General features: G+C 32.6%; 3 protein-coding genes across 7 annotated transcripts; 2 read left to right on the top strand and 1 right to left on the bottom strand.

Moving 5' to 3' along the window:
* Positions 1-4,345: 4,345 nt before the first annotated feature.
* LOC108335410 (uncharacterized) lies at positions 4,346-14,441 on the top strand. 5 transcript variants are annotated; one of them, XR_008249119.1, is made up of 14 exons: positions 4,346-4,529; positions 4,631-4,724; positions 4,826-4,939; positions 5,541-5,638; positions 5,873-5,956; positions 6,099-6,232; positions 6,377-6,449; positions 6,543-6,588; positions 6,685-6,794; positions 6,879-6,986; positions 7,063-7,122; positions 7,679-7,740; positions 7,941-8,297; positions 8,692-8,829. XR_008249119.1 is itself a non-coding variant. In XM_052878288.1 (14 exons), exons 1-14 carry the CDS (start codon positions 4,452-4,454, stop codon positions 14,341-14,343), a joined length of 1,404 nt encoding a protein of 467 aa, XP_052734248.1. In that variant the 5' UTR covers positions 4,346-4,451; the 3' UTR covers positions 14,344-14,441. The 5 variants fall into 5 exon arrangements, 4 of the variants coding, with proteins under 4 accessions (XP_052734248.1, XP_052734252.1, XP_017427021.1 ...); XM_052878288.1 differs by lacking the exon at positions 7,941-8,297 and adding an exon at positions 14,314-14,441 and having other exon boundaries at positions 8,692-9,004; XM_052878292.1 differs by lacking the exon at positions 7,941-8,297 and adding an exon at positions 14,314-14,393 and having other exon boundaries at positions 8,692-8,891.
* LOC108337256 (mitochondrial phosphate carrier protein 3, mitochondrial) lies at positions 10,406-14,251 on the bottom strand. The gene is made up of 6 exons (XM_017573742.2): positions 12,892-14,251; positions 11,897-12,258; positions 11,705-11,748; positions 11,300-11,514; positions 11,070-11,194; positions 10,406-10,963 (listed from the first exon to the last, which is right to left on the bottom strand). The coding sequence occupies exons 1-6, from the start codon at positions 13,207-13,209 to the stop codon at positions 10,924-10,926; spliced, it is 1,104 nt and encodes a 367-aa protein (XP_017429231.1). The 5' UTR covers positions 13,210-14,251; the 3' UTR covers positions 10,406-10,923.
* Positions 14,442-14,515: 74 nt separating the features above from the next.
* On the top strand, positions 14,516-15,745 carry LOC108336445 (acyl carrier protein 1, chloroplastic). Its single transcript, XM_017572904.2, has 4 exons — positions 14,516-14,650; positions 14,915-15,010; positions 15,095-15,223; positions 15,424-15,745. The coding sequence occupies exons 1-4, from the start codon at positions 14,576-14,578 to the stop codon at positions 15,595-15,597; spliced, it is 474 nt and encodes a 157-aa protein (XP_017428393.1). The 5' UTR covers positions 14,516-14,575; the 3' UTR covers positions 15,598-15,745.
* The last annotated feature ends 2,016 nt before the right edge of the window (positions 15,746-17,761 follow it).

Raw genomic sequence — 17,761 nt, 5'->3', positions numbered from 1 at the left:
ACGGCTAGAAGAGAGAGATGCATACTGATTTATGTTGTGAAGCGGACCAAACGACCACGCGTGACCACACTCAGCAACCAGTTTGTTCACTTATATTTAATTCTCATTACCCTATACTATATATATGTACTATATATATAGCTTCTATAGCTAATTACTGATGCAGTTTATAACACATATTCATATTTCTCTGCAAAAACACAAACATATTTCCTCGTGCGAAGGTTAGATACATGCATGTCGTCTCCCTTCTGTATCTTTTCAACACCTTTTGGGTGTTTTTCTCCAACGTTTGTCTCGCACGCCATTTCCACCATGCACGTTGCAATATACTACATGCATGTACCAGTACTGTTAATCTTCAAAAATTGTATATTTTCACGGTTCTTTTAACGTGATGAAAACTTTAATACATTTCCTTTTCTATATATCTTTCACAGAATGAGATGTTAGGCATGCTTTGCCAGCTAAATGTAGCAGTGTGTGTGCTACGTACGAACCAATGCATTAATTGATGACTGTCATGTTGAGTCTTTTGACTCGTAATTGGTATGAGTTTCATACACAGCGAGCTACTTCAATAGATCAGTGTTGACTATAGACAATGATTTATATGCTTTCACACAACACTTTCTCAATTCTAATCGACTTATATATACTAAAAGTTACACTTGTTAAGTTTTCATTGAAAAATAGTGCCCAAATACTTTTCAAATAGTCTGCTACTGCTTCAACTTTTGTCCTTTGTTTCATTGCCTACCTACACACCTACTTTGATTTGTCGAGAACCTGTCATTTATCAGAGATAATGACAAATCAATCGCTCTCTAACATTCATAATTTCTCCTTGTTTATCATTTTTTTACCATACCACTTATCATGAGTGTTCGATAGCCTTTTTGTTTGTGATCTGATGCATGGCAGAAAGCATCTATGATGGCCCCCATGGCCAAGTAGAGGTCCCTAGTGAATTCTAAGAGTTTATCCATAAGTCTTTTAAGGAAATAAATTATTAAGACTTTTTCTCATGAACTAAAACTTTTTCTCATGAACTAAATTTCTAACAAACTAAAAAAAAGAATTATATGTTGGAGTTTCTACAAATTAATGCAATTGTGAACTGACTTTGATTTATGAAGATTTATTTTAATTTTAAAACTTTTTCTCTTTTATAGAAACTTGTACGGAAAGTTAAGGTGAAATTCATCCAAAATATATAAAAAAAAAAATTGAAATTCTTTACGCTCTTTTGTGTCTTGGAATTAGATTATTATTTCTTTCCACATGTTATCATGGAGATGCTATTTAATCAAGTTTTGAGGAAGTGATTAGAAGAAGGTTAGCTTAACTACATCATGTTTAGAGTGGAGACAAGTCAAGTAAAAAACAACTACCCATGTATTTATGTATTTGTTACATTTGTATTAAAACTAAAGTTATTTATTTACGAGGCTTTTAGTAAGGGAATGTTTGTTTAATATCCTTAAAATTATACCCTCTTGAAATGTTATTACCACAGATGTTGATTCGTATTTATGTAAGAAAATTATTTGCATTTATTTAATTAAAAAATAAAAGTATACAAAAAAGAAAAAATATAATACAAGCATATTCATTATCCGATAGGAATAAAGACGAAACAAAGTTTTGTACGTTAAATATGGATAAAACTCTTTCTCTCCCACCCTGTTATCCCCTTGTTATTCCTACCTAATAATGTGCTATTTTGATATTTTGAATTCCTATATAAATCAATTAATAAATTTTTTTAATACTAAACACACCACATTCAATCCCTTGAATAATATGTATCCATTATTGCCACTTTTCCTTTATTTTATTTTACAAAATATAGAGTACCTAGTGATGGTAAATAACTTCCCGAAAAACATAAAATACACTTGGTTTTGTCATGGGAATTACTTAAAACATGAAACAAATACCTCTAATTAATACTTAATGAGATTATCATCCTTCCTTTGTCTTTGAGATAGAATAAATTAGTGCGGTAAAAAACAAGTCAGATGACCTGATCCGGTTCAGTTCTCCATGACTTAGTTATTAGTGAGCCAACCAAATTCGACTCACTTATTACTGAGTCGAAAAAATTTAAATTTAGTCCGATCTACGATGAGTTGACTAATTAATTTATTTAATTACAAGTTTTTTTTTCAATTAAAAAAATAACAAAATTTTTCTAATTCAAATCTAAATAATGGGAAATAGTCTTAAATTTGATTTATGATTAAAGATAAAATTTCATTCAAAGAAAGATATCACAAAATCTCAAAAAAAAATTAATGGTTTCGTAACAATTCAAATTTGTTTATGCATAAAAATTGAGTTATTTGTAGATTTTTTATGTTGCCTAATTATTCCGTACAAAAATAATTTTACATAAACATCAATTTCAATGTTTTATAAAATGACTAATCCAACAAAAAATAGTTAAAAATTAAGTGGATTGATGAGTCAATTCAACTCACCACAAATTTAACTCTGATAAACTAAATTCTTAATGAGTCGGATTTAAAATTAACCTGTATTACAAAATTTAAATTTTTTGTCAACATAACTCAACCAAAACTTATAATAAAACGATTTGACCTTCGAATTCTAATCAATTAAAACAACACTAAAATAAATCTTAATGATTTGAAACTTATTGACACTCTAAGCTTCTCTCACCTCTGTGATGAATACATTTTGCAATAACTAAACTCAACTCCTTGTGTATTGCTGACTAAATCATATTCATTCTATCATACTCATATTATGTCTTACAATATAAATTCTTACTAACAAGTAGTTTTCATAGAAGAAAAACTTGCATTAAATTTTCACTTTTTTGCAATAAAGAGGTGAATATTAAATATGCTCTCTTTTTTTCTTATCATATTAAAATAAAAGACTTCTTTCTGTAGATATTTTTCCCCAAAGTTTATAGACTTTTTTTTTCTTGCATAATTAACTTTTTTTTATCATTGCCCGTATCTAACCCACCAAACATAAATATACATATCATTGTGTATTATTTGGGAATAAACCCAGCTTCAAGCCTTACTTTTTTTTTTCTATTGACTATTTTATTTTAATTAAAGTAAAAACTCATGATCATTCTTATCTTTATATTGAATATGTATGAAATTTTTATCTTATATACATATTTTTCACTTATAATGGCTTATTTTCGTTTTAAATATTAATTAATGATAAAGTAAAAATCACATAAAAGAATATATAATATTACAAAAATTTCAATGCTAAAATGATACACTTTTTTTTCCTTTATCGTCAAATATATAAAAAATTACAATTTAACAAATATAAAAATAATTATAAAAAAATATAAGTGGTGAGATGAGTGTCTTAAATATTATTTACAAAACTAAGGATAAAAGAAAAGTTAATATAGATTTATTAAACTACCTAATAAACTAAAGATGTTTTAATAATTTAAAACAAAATGATTATGAGAACTATGACAAATGTTGAAACGAGGAAGGGTACCATGATGAGTATGAAGATTCTAAGAGAGAAAAATAATTTGAATGTTTCTCATTATGCATATAACAATGTGATATAACTTTAGTATGTAATTATACAAAGCATAATTATAAGAATTTAATAACCTAATTATATGGATTTGATTAGCTTAATTACAATAGATTAATTGCTAATTGACTTAATTTCAGAAAAATAATTTGGATTTTATCACATTCTTGAAGTCTAAGCAAAAGGTTCACGAACGCCTATACTAGTCCAGAAATCATAAAAAAGAATTTGAGGTAGATTGTGGTGAAGATCTGGTGGTGAGAAGGGACATGAAGAATTCGTGTTTGATTACATGCTACATTTTCTCAAACAAAGTGAATATCCATCTCAATATGTTTTGTGTTCTAATACTGCACAAGATTACCATATAAGTAAACATCACTAAACCAAAATAACATGAGCAAGAGAAAAATAAAGCTTCAATATTGTAGAATCAACAAGATTCGACAAACATTTCCAACCCTTTGGTATTCAACCTCTACACTAGAATGAGAAAGAGTGTGTTGACGCTTTGAAGATGAGATTGTTGTATAAAACCAAAATTACTAACATGATATTTAGTATTAGTATGAGAGTGTAGGAAATGATGGGGTTGCAAGGAGAAAAAGCCTAACGGTGAAAAGTGTGAATTTTTTACAACAAGACCAACCCAAGTAATTGGGCCGGCAAATCCATTGATGAACCTGGGTTTTTTCTTTTTGCATCGTCCTAGTTGCTTCTCACACCTCTGATTACAGTGTAATGAAACTCCAATTTATTATTGTCTTGAAACCGCCTACGGTATGTATGATTGATGAAAAATCCGACAACTGGTTATCCTTAAACCCCTAAACCCTATCAACAACGTTGGATCCTAATTGACGAAATCTTCAACCTGCTTGGTTCATCCATTCTCCATGGTCATCGCTACATTGAAATTCGCCTGCAAACCCAATCCCCTTCTTCGCTCTGCTCCCTTCCAATGCGTCCGCAAGGTATCACCTTTTTCCTAAAACCTCACCCACCATTCTCATTTTTCTTTATCTTCATTCCCTCTTTCAATTCTCTGTCTCAGTCCTCTTTTTTATTTTCCTAGGTTGTGCCTAAATCTCTCCCCGCGCTTCAGGTAGAGGAATGTAATGCCTCAACCCGTGGACGAGGCAAGGGGACCAGCGAGAAATTCATATTAGGTTTTTCTTTGTTTCAAATCCTTAATTATATTTTCCTGTATTGATTTATTGAACCTGGTGGTCCTGAAATATTCTTTTTGACATGTGTTGAATTGGTGAAGAAAATAATAGCAAGGTCCCGGCATGGAAGAAATTGGATTCCAAAGAGCTTGGACTTCGGAATTCCATGATAACAGTTCCAACCAGGAAGGTTCTGAATGTGCTGAAGAAAAAGGGTTCGTGCTAATCTCACTCTTCACGTAGCTTTCTCAACCTGGGTCTAGTGTGAAAGAGAGGAAGAGCGTTTTCTTGATTTTGTCTTTTCATGTAAGAGGAAAACAACTTGTTTGCGCATGTATGTGAGCCGTGATGGGTGCATTCTTTTCTCTGAACATCTTACCTTTCACTTGTATGTTAATGATTTCTTACTTTTTTCACTTAATGGCTGTATCGAATGATTCAAACTGAAAAAAGAACTGGACTATAGTTCGTTCTTCCTGAACATCTCCCTGGCCTGTGCATGATCTATGGTATAATTAGAAGCCGCTTACTTATTATGACTCCGCAAGACATTGTTTGCTCACTCTCTTAACAAGTGTTGGGCCTTTTTTTGTAGACGTTGTTTGCTTGATTTATTTTCTGCCTGCGCCGGTTATTCGATTGGAGCTATCCATTTTACCAAGTAACTAATAGGGGTCTGGAAATATTAATCTTTACATTTTGTTATGTTCTTCGTGTTTCTGTGTGCACGCTTTAAGATAAGATTCTTTGGATTCTATGTTTGTGTCTGCAAGGGGAGGGAAGTGCATGACTGGTAACCCCTTTTTCTTCTTGTAGGGTATGATGTATACCTTGTAGGAGGCTGTGTTCGAGATCTTGTACTAAAGAAAACACCAAAAGACTTTGATATTATAACTTCAGCGGACCTTAGAGAGGTTACCTTTATTTCTACGTTCATTTTCAAATTGTTGATGTGTGTACATGGCAGTTTACTAAACAACTCTGTGGACCAAGAGATAAGTTATTAGTAATTAGAAGGGCAACATTTGCATTCTGTAAAAGCTAATTTATACAATCTCATTTCAATAATTTTAAAATATACATGTCTATATTGAGCTTTGTGTCTTCAGACTTTAACATTGGCTGGTGAACCTTAACTCAATTTGCAGGTGAGGAAAACATTTCCGTGGTGTGCGATAGTTGGTAAAAGGTTCCCAATATGTCATGTTCATATGGATGGTACCATTGTTGAGGTTGGTACATTTCCCTTTTGCTTTGAGCATTTTACATTTTATTTGAACTATCTTCTGTGGGTTATTGCTATAATTTTTTCATAAGGGCAATTTTCTTTTCATTTGCGCTTTTCATGATAGTTTTATTGTTCTTTCTAATTAGGTTTCAAGTTTTAATACTGCTAGATGGAAGTCGAGTGTATACTTCACTCATGGTATTGAGGCACCTAATAACTGTGATAAGAAGGACTTACTTCGTTGGAGGAATTGTTTGAATCGTGACTTTACAATTAACGGGTTGTGCACTGGTTCTTGCCACATTTAAATGAAATTCTATTCCATTTTCTCTCTTCATTTGGCCGCAAATCTGTTTTCTGTAACATGACAATCCACTTTGTATACAATATATATAGTTAGTTAATCAAAGTCTTGCTCTTTCAGGTTGATGTATGATCCATATGCCAGAATTGTCTATGATTACATGGGAGGAATGGAAGATATCATCAAAACTAAAGTATCCATGGATCTCTGTGAAGCTGTTGTTTCTTATATTTTGCCCTTTATAATCAGAAATTTGAGCTTATGTAACTTAATTTTCTGTAAATAGGTGCGAACAGTGGTTCCTGCAGCTACTTCTTTTCAGGAGGATTGTGGTGAGTTTTCTGTGGAGGGATTAACGATGTTAAAAAAAAACTACTTCACTCCCATACACATATGTATGACTATCTGACTCGATTTGTTTTCTTCAGCCCGCATTTTACGTGCAATTAGAATTGCTGCTCGCTTGGGGTTTAGTATTTCAAGGGAAACAGCTCAATCTATTAAAAATCTTTCATCTTCAGTGTTAAGACTAGATAAGGTATTTAAAGTGATTTTCATGTCTGCATTATTATATGAACACGTAAGAATATTTTGGCTTACTTAACCCTGTTAATTGTTGTAGAGCAGGCTTCTGATGGAAATCAATTATATGTTGGCTTATGGATCTGGTGAAGCTTCTTTGAGGCTATTATGGAGATTTGGACTTCTAGATTTACTTCTTCCGTTTCAGGCAAATGATGATTCTCTACTTTATTTTCAGAAACTGAGTCATGGAATGCTAGCCTAATTCAGATTTGATATTACAGGCTGCTTATTTTGTCCGCGGTGGATTTCGAAGACGGGACAAAAGAACCAATTTGCTTTTGGTAACTCCATCCTTCTTTAGGAACTTCAGACTTTAGAACATGCAACAATTTAGAATATTTTACTGGCCTTAGTCTAGTGGGAATAGTATACATAATATAACTTTGCTAAACTTAGAACATGTACCATATTTATCAAGTTGTGCATTCAAAAGTATATCTTTGTTTGGAAACTAATAATCTTTCTTCTTTGTTTTCGTGCATACTTGCAAATAACAATTAAACTCTAGCATGCAGAATTCCTTGTTTCTACTTCGTTTAAAATGTTTATTTGTATCAAAACTTGTGTATTCTCATCACCAGACGTTCATTCTTACTCAAATATTTTTAGGGTATGAACGTTAAAGACATCCCATTCCCTTCTACTAAAAAGAAAAAAGACTTCCAAGTTGTGAACAACTAATGGAAGGGTTTGGATTTTTGTTTTCAATTTGAATGTGGTTTATTAGATTATCTCAGGATAGTTCCATGTGTTACTTGAGTATTAATTTGAGTTGATAGAATGTTAGCATCGCATTTGCACATTTTTTATTGGATCTTCTTGAAATCTTTTATGCAGTCTTTCTTCTACAATGTGGATAAACTTTTGGCACCAAACCGGCCATGTCATAGCAGTTTATGGTAAGATCTGTCAACAGTGTGGTCTGTTTATTGCTTTACTTTGTTAGTCATGTGATAAACGTAATGTTTAATGCTGAAAAAACAAGGGAATGACAACATCGTACCTATAAATGAATTTTCTATTTTGATGTGCCTAGGAGGGTGTGGCCTTGAAGACATAAATATCAAATTTAGAAGTCCTTTCTCCTTTTCTATTTCAGGGGAAATTTCTCAAAGAATGTTATTCTCCTGACTCTTTTTCCAGAGTTAAGCTCGTAATCTGCATCAGTTTTCTTGTTTTATGAAAGCTTTTCAAGTTATGTAACTATCCCATTGCTTTGTTAAATATTTCCAGTGCCTATGGTTGTCATGAATCCTCTATAATAACTTTGCCTGAGATTATTTTTGGCATGTGTCAATGGGGCTTATAACTTGGAGAGAGTTCTAGAGCAATTGGAACACAGTTTTTTTCCCTCCTAAAAGGATGTCCCAAGTAGGTCCAAACCCAATATCTCAAACACTACCGTGGTCAAAGAGATCATCTTTGTCCATAATCATCTATTCCATCTTTTGCTCAGGTGCATCATTCAGCTATTATCGGATTCTTATATTGATATTATTTCTTAATGCCATTAGATTAAGTACATGATGAATGAATTTGCACCTATACCTGGGAAATGTCTTCTCGTCGTTGATGAATCTTTTTCATTTTTCTTTCTAATGGAGGTTTTGGTTCTTCAGAAATTTATTTTAAAACTGATACTTTGAGAGCTTTTGATTGAACTCAGTTTTTTATATAAACTGTTTGATCACTTTGACGTGTCTCTTATAATTTTTGGGTTTTTTCTTCTCTCATATTTCTTCAATTGTTAGAGTAGGTTCTAAAAACTATCTGATAGCATGATTAGAAATCTTTATAGGCTAGCTACTTGTGTCACCAAAGCAAGACTCATAAGGAATCTGTGCTTTCAGGGTTTCTGTCCTAGCATTACACAAGGCGTTGAGTGATAAACCAAGAGATTGCTCTGTCGTTGCTGCATTTAGCCTGGCACTCCATAATGGTGGAAATTTTTCTGAAGCAATAAGCATAGCAAGGAGGATAAACAAACCACATGATACCAGATTTCATGAATTGTTAGATCCTTCAGGTCTGGATGAAGAGGATTTGGAAGGTGAGATTCTGGATCTTGCTGAGTCTGTTAAAGGGTCATTGTTTCAGATGACAAATGAGCATTTGGTTTCTGGGGCTTTGGCTGGCTATCCTCAAGCTCCTCATTCAGATCTGGTAAGCATATATATATATATATATATATATATATATATATATATATATATTCATATAGATTGTATACATGCTTCTGGATAATGCTACTCAGTAGATGAATTGAACTAGTATAGAAGCCATTCGTTCATCATCCATAAAAAAGAAACTCACTATTTCCCTAAAATAGTACACACACAAATGCAAGCATGCAAAGAAACAAAAGATAGAAAGTGTAATCCTTGTATAGCACAATTGACATCAATGTAGTTGTTAAATTAACGATTAAGAAATCGAATTATATACTTGGAAAATTAAACTATTTTGTTTGTAATTCCTTGATTGGCAATTGATGACGATGGTAGACAAGTCAATTAAACACGTAAACCAGATATTGGATGCTAATTGGATTATTGCTCAGCAATTTAAGGCTTCCTCTATTGATATTTTGGCTAATTAATCTTGGTTATCATCATTAATTATACTGTTAATCGTTCACAATTTGACAGGCGCTTATCCCATTAGCAATGTACCTAAAAGCTGTCGACTTTTTTGACTGTGTGAAAGTAAGTGCTGGTGAGAATTTTTTGTCAAAGAAAGGTAGAGAAATTAATTATGAGTACTTAGCTCGTGGAGACCTACAAGAAGTAAGGCATGTGTTTGCAAGGATTGTATTTGATACAGTATATCCACTACACCTAGACCAAAATCAGTCCAAATAAGGCACTGGATTTTCATGAGGCTAGTTTGAAGTTTTGAGAAATTTGATGCTGGACTAGGCATTCATTGTCTCAAGTAATAATCGTTGAAAGTTGGAATAATGTGTGGTGAAGGTGCATTTGACAGGGTACTTGCAGGAATTATCATCATTGACTTTGTCATGAGCAAGTGGTAGGCTAAATAGGCAGCGGATAGAAGAGTGACAAACAGTTTCCACCCGCAAAAAGATTTTTGCCCTTTTCTTTTTGTTCCCAAGTGTCTAATTATTTTTAGTTTAACAAATATCAATCTTACATTTAGTTGTCTTCTTGTGATGTATATATGACAATTTTAGATTGCCAAATCATTCAGTTGCCAAAAAGTCAGTAATGTTAAATTTATTCATTAAATTGTCATACGTATCTTGTCCTGAAAAACAAAATTGTTGTCATCCCCTTTTTGGCTCAACGATGCAAGCCAATACCACGAAATTTGGGGTTGACTGATTTTTTTCAGACTGATTTTTGAAGTTTTATTCATATTGGATTGAAATGAGAATTCTTGAACTTAGGCGTAAAATTTTCTTTATATCATTCACTACATATCAATCTGTCTATATATTATTATTATTAGTTAACATTGTTATCTATGTGCTGGTGGTTTTATTTATTTATCTTGGATTAAAGAAGAAAAAAAGATGATCCATCTTGTAGTTTACGGGCAGATTTTCAAGACACATCGCCTTTTTCTTTTGCCACTTTCCATTTATCTTTTTTGTAATTGTTTTTGCAAATCCTTTTATGGAAGCTAGCTTTCATATTATAAGAAGTTTAGATGCTGTGGAGTAAGAAGGAAGGGCTCGGCTTTGTAAATAGCATTGCCCCGTAGAATATTCTATGATGAACTCAACTGAGACAGTCATAGCCTCTACATCAAGACAACTTTCCTTTTTTCTTCTTTTCATAAAACGGAAACCCATAAAAGCTTTCCTTCATTCCTTGAGATATTTGAGTAGAGCTTTTATATTGGACAAGTATGATAGGAAGTTTAAATTAGGAAAAATAGTTCTACATTTCATAAAACACTAATTGTCATGCCCGTGGAAACAAGATTGTCTCTCCTTTTGACAATAGAACTAAGAATCCAATACAATTTGAAGAAAATGAAATGAAGGACAAAATCTAAACATAGATTATTTTTGACAAAAAAAATCCCCTTTCGCATATCCTTAGTATCTCTGATTTCTACTTAACAGGTGCAGGAGCACTTCCTCCAGTAGTAGGCCTGAAAAAGCAAACAAAAAAAAAATGTCATTTGACATGGCAGAGAAGGATGTGATAGAAACTAAGGACATATGATGTGATGACATAGTACGATAGTAGATACTTACAGTCCTACAAATACTTTAAATGAATCATAGAGTCCCCACTGTGCTCCGGTTAGTGTTCCAATCATAACTATACGAAGAGGAAGGCCACGAGTGAAAAGACCTACTACCCCAATTTTCTTCACAGCCTGTAAATCCAGCAACAGTTAAAAGACAATGAAGCATTACATCACAGAATGTGTTGTGTGAATGTGGTGTGTGATTCTTTTCCTATGTGCTATTTAAGGACTCACATCACCAATAGTGGCTCCCTTGGCATTGTTGAGAAAAGAAACGAGGTTGTCGGCAGGATGTGAGACAACTGCACAGAGCACACCTGCTATGTATCCAGCTGCAAAACTCACTCCAAGCTGCTTATTTTTGCTGCACTTCTCCTTCGGGACTGGGATGACGTTTTTGTAGATCATCTCCACAACGGTCTCAAAGGAAGCAAATTTCATCATCGTGTCTGACACGAAACAAAAGTGTAATATAAATGAGAATAAAATCAAATAAAGAAGATGAGCATAGCCTATTGGCAGAATGCAACTTAGGATTCCGTAATGCTAGCTTCAAACTTTTGCGTCCCACACAAAATTAATGCCGAGGTTATAGACTAATGAACTGGTAACACAAAATATGGAATTATTAAAACTTACATGGAATTTGACGCCCCCAAAGAGGAACTATACCTTTATACAACCTGGATATGAAATCAAATTCATCAGATTTGGATTCCAAAACCTGAAACTACTGATACAGAATAGCTACGCTGGGCACATCCTATGCAGTTGTCAGATTTGATATATACGTATTATTCAAAAACCATAGTTAAAGACCAAAAAGCATACCCAGAAACACCGTCGGCCTTGATAAACTTGGGCAACCCATCTGATAAACCTCGAGCAAAGCCAGGCTGAGTTTGTACACGAACTTTGACAGCCTCCATAGGGCAAAGGGCAATATCAGCAATAACTTCAGCTGAAGCAGAACCGGCTAGATATATGATCGTTTTGTACTTCACTGCATTCTCGGGTCCTGCAAGGTCTGAGTAATACTTCTTGAAGAATTCATAAAACCCAAACTTGCATGCTCCTTGAGCACTGTACCCCAGCAGAGTAGGCACCCATCCCCTGAAGAAACCTTTAGCACCCTGTTCCTTCAGTAACACTCCAAATCCCGATGTGATGTTCTTGTACTTTACAGGATCAATCTGAAAATAACGTCTAACATTAATTTGTACAACTTTTTCTCTCTTCATTACTTTGAAAGCACAAAATCTTTGGAACAAAATTTAAGCAACTTATTGCAGAACGTTGAAGATGTAAATGATGTATAATTGAGGTAGAAAAATGTTGGAAAACAATTATAGTTCATCTGAAACACCATTCTAAGAGCATGTTTTGGTTTCTCCAGTGTATTCTCCACACAATTCAATCTTTGTAGAGAGACTAGTCCTTTCAGGTAGACCTAACCCTTGTGGACCTAAAGGAATTCATTTAAGCTAAAACTCTTCCAGCCTATTTCTTTCTTTTTCTTCATTAATAATAATAACATTATTCATCCGACTCTAATACCCGAGAGTACAACAACAAAGCCAGTGTATATGAAAATTGCTGCATGGATCACACAGTCTTAACTTGGTTAAAGACCAAGGTTTCACAGATGTTATTTACCAAGAAATTTCTCTTGACGCTGTTTAAGAAAATACAAGCTTCGTATCACTTGGACCAATATTTATTGTTTTCATCCGTGTGATGACATCTTTTGAAATACCATTGGAATGATATGATGGAGGAGAAAACAGTTGAATGAAAGAGAGATCCTGAAAAGGAAAGAAAATAACCTGCATGTTGCACTTGACAAGATCGAGAGGAGTGACAGCCATGTGGGTGAGTCCACAACTGAAGACCCCACCGGCACTGCATGCTGCATAGTAGGCAGGAGAAAACATGCGGATTTTCTCTTTTGGTGAAAGGATCACGGGACACTTGGCCCCACCCTGCGCTGGTAACGATGAGGATGATGAATGCGATGCAATGGAGGATGATGATGGTAGCAATGGCAACCCATGATTGGTGTTATTACTCAAATGGGACTGTATTTTTGATGAGTATAAGAATCCAGGAACAAGAGAGTGGCGAGATTGGTCTGAGGGAGCCATTGAGACCTGACAAAGAGAGTTTTATTTTTTTGTGTTTTTGTGTGACTATGTTTCTGTCAATCGTAAACAGAAGTGGGATAATAGAATGTTGTTGTCTAAGATGGGCGACAAAGTGGCAGGGTTTGTGGTTAGAAAGTATGTATGAAGGGTGAAAATGAAGAACAGAAAACGTGAATCATGTGAGTGAGATCCTTTCATGTCCCTTATTTTCGCAGTCTTTTTATACAGAGGCTATTTCTGTTAGCTTTTGACTCTGTAAGCTTTCCATTTTTCATGCAACAGTTTCACTCTTCACAGTTATTAATCTTTTTTTTTTTTTACACAGCTTACAATCCACTTTTAAGATATTTAAAATTATTTCAAATGTGGAAGGTCTGCAAAAAAGCACTATGTAATTTTAGCTCAATCACATTTATAAACTATTCATTTCCATTGAGGATTTGTTTTTATTAAATTGTGGATAGTAGGTTTGAAGATGAAAACTTATGTTGTGTCTAGATAAATAACTAAATTATATATTTATTTCATTAAGGAAACTCAAGCATTTCAATTAAAAATAAATAAAATAAATTATACTTTGCCACTGATGTACACGCTTCATCAAATGAGTTTATCTTATAAACTTAATTACAGTTGTTAGCTCCTTCTGTTCCCAAACATAAGGTAATTTGGTTTCAAAATATGCACACAGTTGACCTAAGGGTAAGGCCAAAGAAGCATTGGCTTCAGGGCCCTCCTAAAAATAAATTTATTTACTAATGACCTTTCAAGAAAATAACGTCTACTTGATAAATGATATTAATGTATAGAGTTTTGATAAAAAAAAATTAAAGAGTAACTAGTAAATACTTGTTTTAAACAAAAAGACTCTTAAAAATTGTGTTTTTCTTATAACTATAGTGATGTTATGAATCATTCATCATATTATACAAAAACAATCTCTTAATTGCTAAATATTCAACACTCTCAGATAAACATAATGTATTGTATAAATTTGCTCATAATTGATTTTGGTATGAAATAAGTTGTTCTCTTTTAAGACATATAGCATGGAACCTGACTCTAACATGGTACTTGTTTTCATGTTGCCGCTAAATTGGGAAGACGATGATTCAGACAGTATCCAGTAACTGATAACTGCCACCTCAGATATGGATAGAATCTTACATTAAAGAGCAACCTCAACCACTCCTTCATTCCCTTCTCTGATTTCATCCACTATACACCAAAAACATGTTTTACTTTCCAACTAAGCACAAACTACACACAAGTTGCCTCAAATATTCAACATTCTCACTTCATAAACCCAAACCCTATCTCTTATCATTTCCCTCTCTCGGCACCCAAAACCTTACCTTCAACCACAATGGCAATGGCATCTCTTTCAGCCACTTCTCTCACCTTCCAACCCTCTCTCAACTTCTCTACAGCCTCTACACAGGTTCCAAATCCCACACTCTCTCTTTCCAAAACTTCAATTTCTTACAACTACTAACAACAAAAGTTATAACCTTATAGTTCTATCTCACTCTTTTCAACTCACTTCTTTCATTTTTCATTTGATTATTCTTGTACCTGCTTCGACTTACCCTTTTAGTGATTTTTCAAAAACCCAATTCAAATTTTTTAATATCAATGCAAGTGAAAGTTTGAAAGGTGTATAAAGGAACATGATTTGATTTGGATAGTGGAAATCAACATGCAGGGGTGTTACAAAACTTCAACTTTGGGTGCAGTTTGTGTGGGATGGAATAGGAGAAGCTTCCCTTCTTTGAGATCCTCCCGTTTCCGCATTTGTGCAGTGAGATTTGGTCCCTTCTGAGTACTCTTTCCCTTAAAACTTGCAATGACAGAACTTAAAGTTTGAGTTTTGTGAATTGGGCAGGTGCAGGCACAACCAGAAACAGTAGAGAAGGTGTGTGAAATTGTGAGGAAACAACTTGCTCTGTCCACAGAATCCGAGCTTACCCCAGACACCAAATTTTCAGATCTTGGTGCTGATTCCCTTGACACTGTAAGATACAAAACTTTCGTAAAACATCGTTTTCTGCTACATTTGATTCAGAGGCTTTACTTATAACATTTAGCATGAAAAACAGAAGTTTGTGTAGTACATTGTGTGTTAGTTATTTGTAGGGAAATTTGTTGTCCTTGTGATGTGTGAGTGAAAGAGTTGAATTATAAATAATTCATGTTGTTGTAATGTTGTGGCAGGTGGAAATAGTGATGGGTTTGGAGGAGGAGTTTGGCATCAATGTTGAGGAGGATGGGTCTCAGAACATCTCAACAGTTCAAGAAGCAGCTGATTTAATAGAGAAACTGGTTCAAGAGAAAAAAGTGGACCAAACCAATGCAACTGAATCAGCTAAAACAGCTGAATCAGCTTAATCATTTGTTTATTTTTCCATTGTGATTTTCTTCAACTTCATATTTCGTAGAATTGGTTTGCCCAAAAGCCTTTTATTTTTGTTTCAAATCATAAGCGTCTCATTTGGTTTTGTAGGGAATGATATTAGGTGATGTTACCTTTTTCTCATATTCAAGTGCTTAATTTTCTTTCTGCTCTTTCAAATTGGAAATTAAACAGCAGCATGCTCTAACTTAAATTCTTCAGTCAACAGCATTCTTTCTAATGAAATTATAATTATTTTGTTGTTTTTTTTCTGAATATTATTATTCAGAATATCACATTAGAAATAAAGTAATGTAATTATAATTATTCAACCAAATTTGTACCGTTGAACCGATAAAACCTTGAATTATTTCATTATTATAGGTTTGGTAATAGTTCGACAAACAGTATTGTGTGGTATTGTTTGTAGAGAAATTATGAGGTGATATTCAACCATCACATTTCTATAGTTTCAATCAACATTCATGTATTTAATTTGTTTAATTATAAATGTACTATACTTATAATTCATTTTGGTCATATTATATATATATATATATATATATATATATATATATATATATATATATATATATATATATTCTTTTACTTAATGAATCCCTAATTTTAAAAAAGACTTAATTGATTTTTATTTTTTGATGTTAATGTCTTTTGTAACAAAATTTAGATTTGTTATAAAATATGGATTCTTTTCTTACAAGAGTGACATTTTAAAATATGAAAAACTCAATAGAAAATAATCCTAAATTTAATAGGTGAGAGACCTAAATCTTGAGATATGATACTTATAAATCGTATTAACATCTATTTCACATGAAAATGTAGAGGTTAAAAATATATTTAATCGTAAAATAAAATATTAATTTTTTTTATAAAAATAAATACTCTTAAAATAAAATATAACATTTTTGACATCACGTCACGCAAATACTTTTACATGCTGTGGTGGTATATTATGTTGATTATGTATTTACTAACTTGTAGCACTTTCATCCATAAACCAGATAAGCAATTTGTCAATAACTCTCATTACATTAAGGATGCTCTGAGCTAATCGAGACAGGAAATTGGATTAAATATGATGTATTTAGAAGTTATAAAATATATTTGGATTTTTTCTGAATTTTTTATATTGTTTTCTTTTTGTGTATATTTAAAATCCATTGATTATAATATTGATTTTCATATTTTATAATATATAAAAAACATTTTAATATATTAATATCAGTATATAATAAAAATTTTGGTACCAAAAATCAAGTACAGAAAATCTAGATTCGTTATAAAATATAATAATTAAATAAAATGAAAACAAAAACCGAATATTTATTATTTTATAAGAAAAAAATACATTTTACCTTCTATCGGTTTCAAATTGTTTGTTTCTCTTAAGCTTTTTAATATAATTCGGTAGCTATAAACACTATGATAAAAGTACATTGAGATTTTTCTTCACTCTTAATTTCATACCTCCAAATTTATTTATAAAAACTTTATAAAAATAAATTTATATGATGTTCAATTTTTTTTATCTAATATAAGACTTAAATTCATTTAAATTCTTAAATATTTTATATTATTCAATATAAAATTTAGACAAAATTAATTATTGGTTCTGTCATTTTAGCTATTTATATATGAATTTTAATTATACGATGATGTTTAAGTGCTGTTTGAGACATTGGGTAAAAGGTGAAACTATTGCTTTGAATGAATTTTGACTTTAATTTATGTATCGAACTTCAACTATATCATTTTCCTTTTCTCAATCCGTTTTTCTTCTTTCACACCATTCTTTCTCTTGTGAAATGCAAAATGTAGTGTATTGGATTTTAGGCCGAACTTGAAATTGGACATGGTTGAGGGGAGGTTCCCAGCGTTACACAAACACTAATAACATTCAAGTCAATTATATAAAGGATTGACATCACTCTTTATTCAAAACTTTAAGGCAATGAGTTAATGGGTCTTTCATCTTTATAAGATGCTCTACTTTCTCATTTCTATCCAATGTGGGGCTTAGAATAACACTTGGATTCCCAACGTATTGAGTATTGTAGCATACCAAACAGGACGTGCAAGAGACTGGTTAAGCACTGTAGCATACCAATAGGATATGCAAGAGATTGGTCGAGCACT

This window comes from Vigna angularis, chromosome 1 (assembly GCF_016808095.1).
Source record: "Vigna angularis cultivar LongXiaoDou No.4 chromosome 1, ASM1680809v1, whole genome shotgun sequence".
Classification (NCBI taxonomy): Eukaryota; Viridiplantae; Streptophyta; class Magnoliopsida; order Fabales; family Fabaceae; genus Vigna; species Vigna angularis.
The sequence above is the reverse complement of the archived record's forward strand: the minus strand, read 5'-3'. Positions and strand labels throughout refer to the sequence as shown.

What these genes read in the sequence shown, in the direction of transcription:
- LOC108335410 (XM_017571463.2), top strand. Translation starts at nt 4,452, where the DNA reads ATGGTCATCGCTACATTGAAATTCGCCTGCAAACCCAATCCCCTTCTT. An exon ending in ATTTACTTCTTCCGTTTCAG is followed by an intron (nt 6,987 to 7,062) that starts GCAAATGATGAT and finishes TTGATATTACAG; the next exon opens with GCTGCTTATTTTGTCCGCGG. An exon ending in CCATGTCATAGCAGTTTATG is followed by an intron (nt 7,741 to 8,691) that starts GTAAGATCTGTC and finishes CTGTGCTTTCAG; the next exon opens with GGTTTCTGTCCTAGCATTAC.
- LOC108337256 (XM_017573742.2), bottom strand. Translation starts at nt 13,209, where the DNA reads ATGGCTCCCTCAGACCAATCTCGCCACTCTCTTGTTCCTGGATTCTTA. An exon ending in TTGGGGGCGTCAAATTCCAT is followed by an intron (nt 11,515 to 11,704) that starts GTAAGTTTTAAT and finishes GTTTCGTGTCAG; the next exon opens with ACACGATGATGAAATTTGCT. An exon ending in AGGGAGCCACTATTGGTGAT is followed by an intron (nt 11,195 to 11,299) that starts GTGAGTCCTTAA and finishes CTGGATTTACAG; the next exon opens with GCTGTGAAGAAAATTGGGGT.
- LOC108336445 (XM_017572904.2), top strand. Translation starts at nt 14,576, where the DNA reads ATGGCAATGGCATCTCTTTCAGCCACTTCTCTCACCTTCCAACCCTCT. An exon ending in TCTCTACAGCCTCTACACAG is followed by an intron (nt 14,651 to 14,914) that starts GTTCCAAATCCC and finishes ATCAACATGCAG; the next exon opens with GGGTGTTACAAAACTTCAAC. An exon ending in GTGCTGATTCCCTTGACACT is followed by an intron (nt 15,224 to 15,423) that starts GTAAGATACAAA and finishes ATGTTGTGGCAG; the next exon opens with GTGGAAATAGTGATGGGTTT.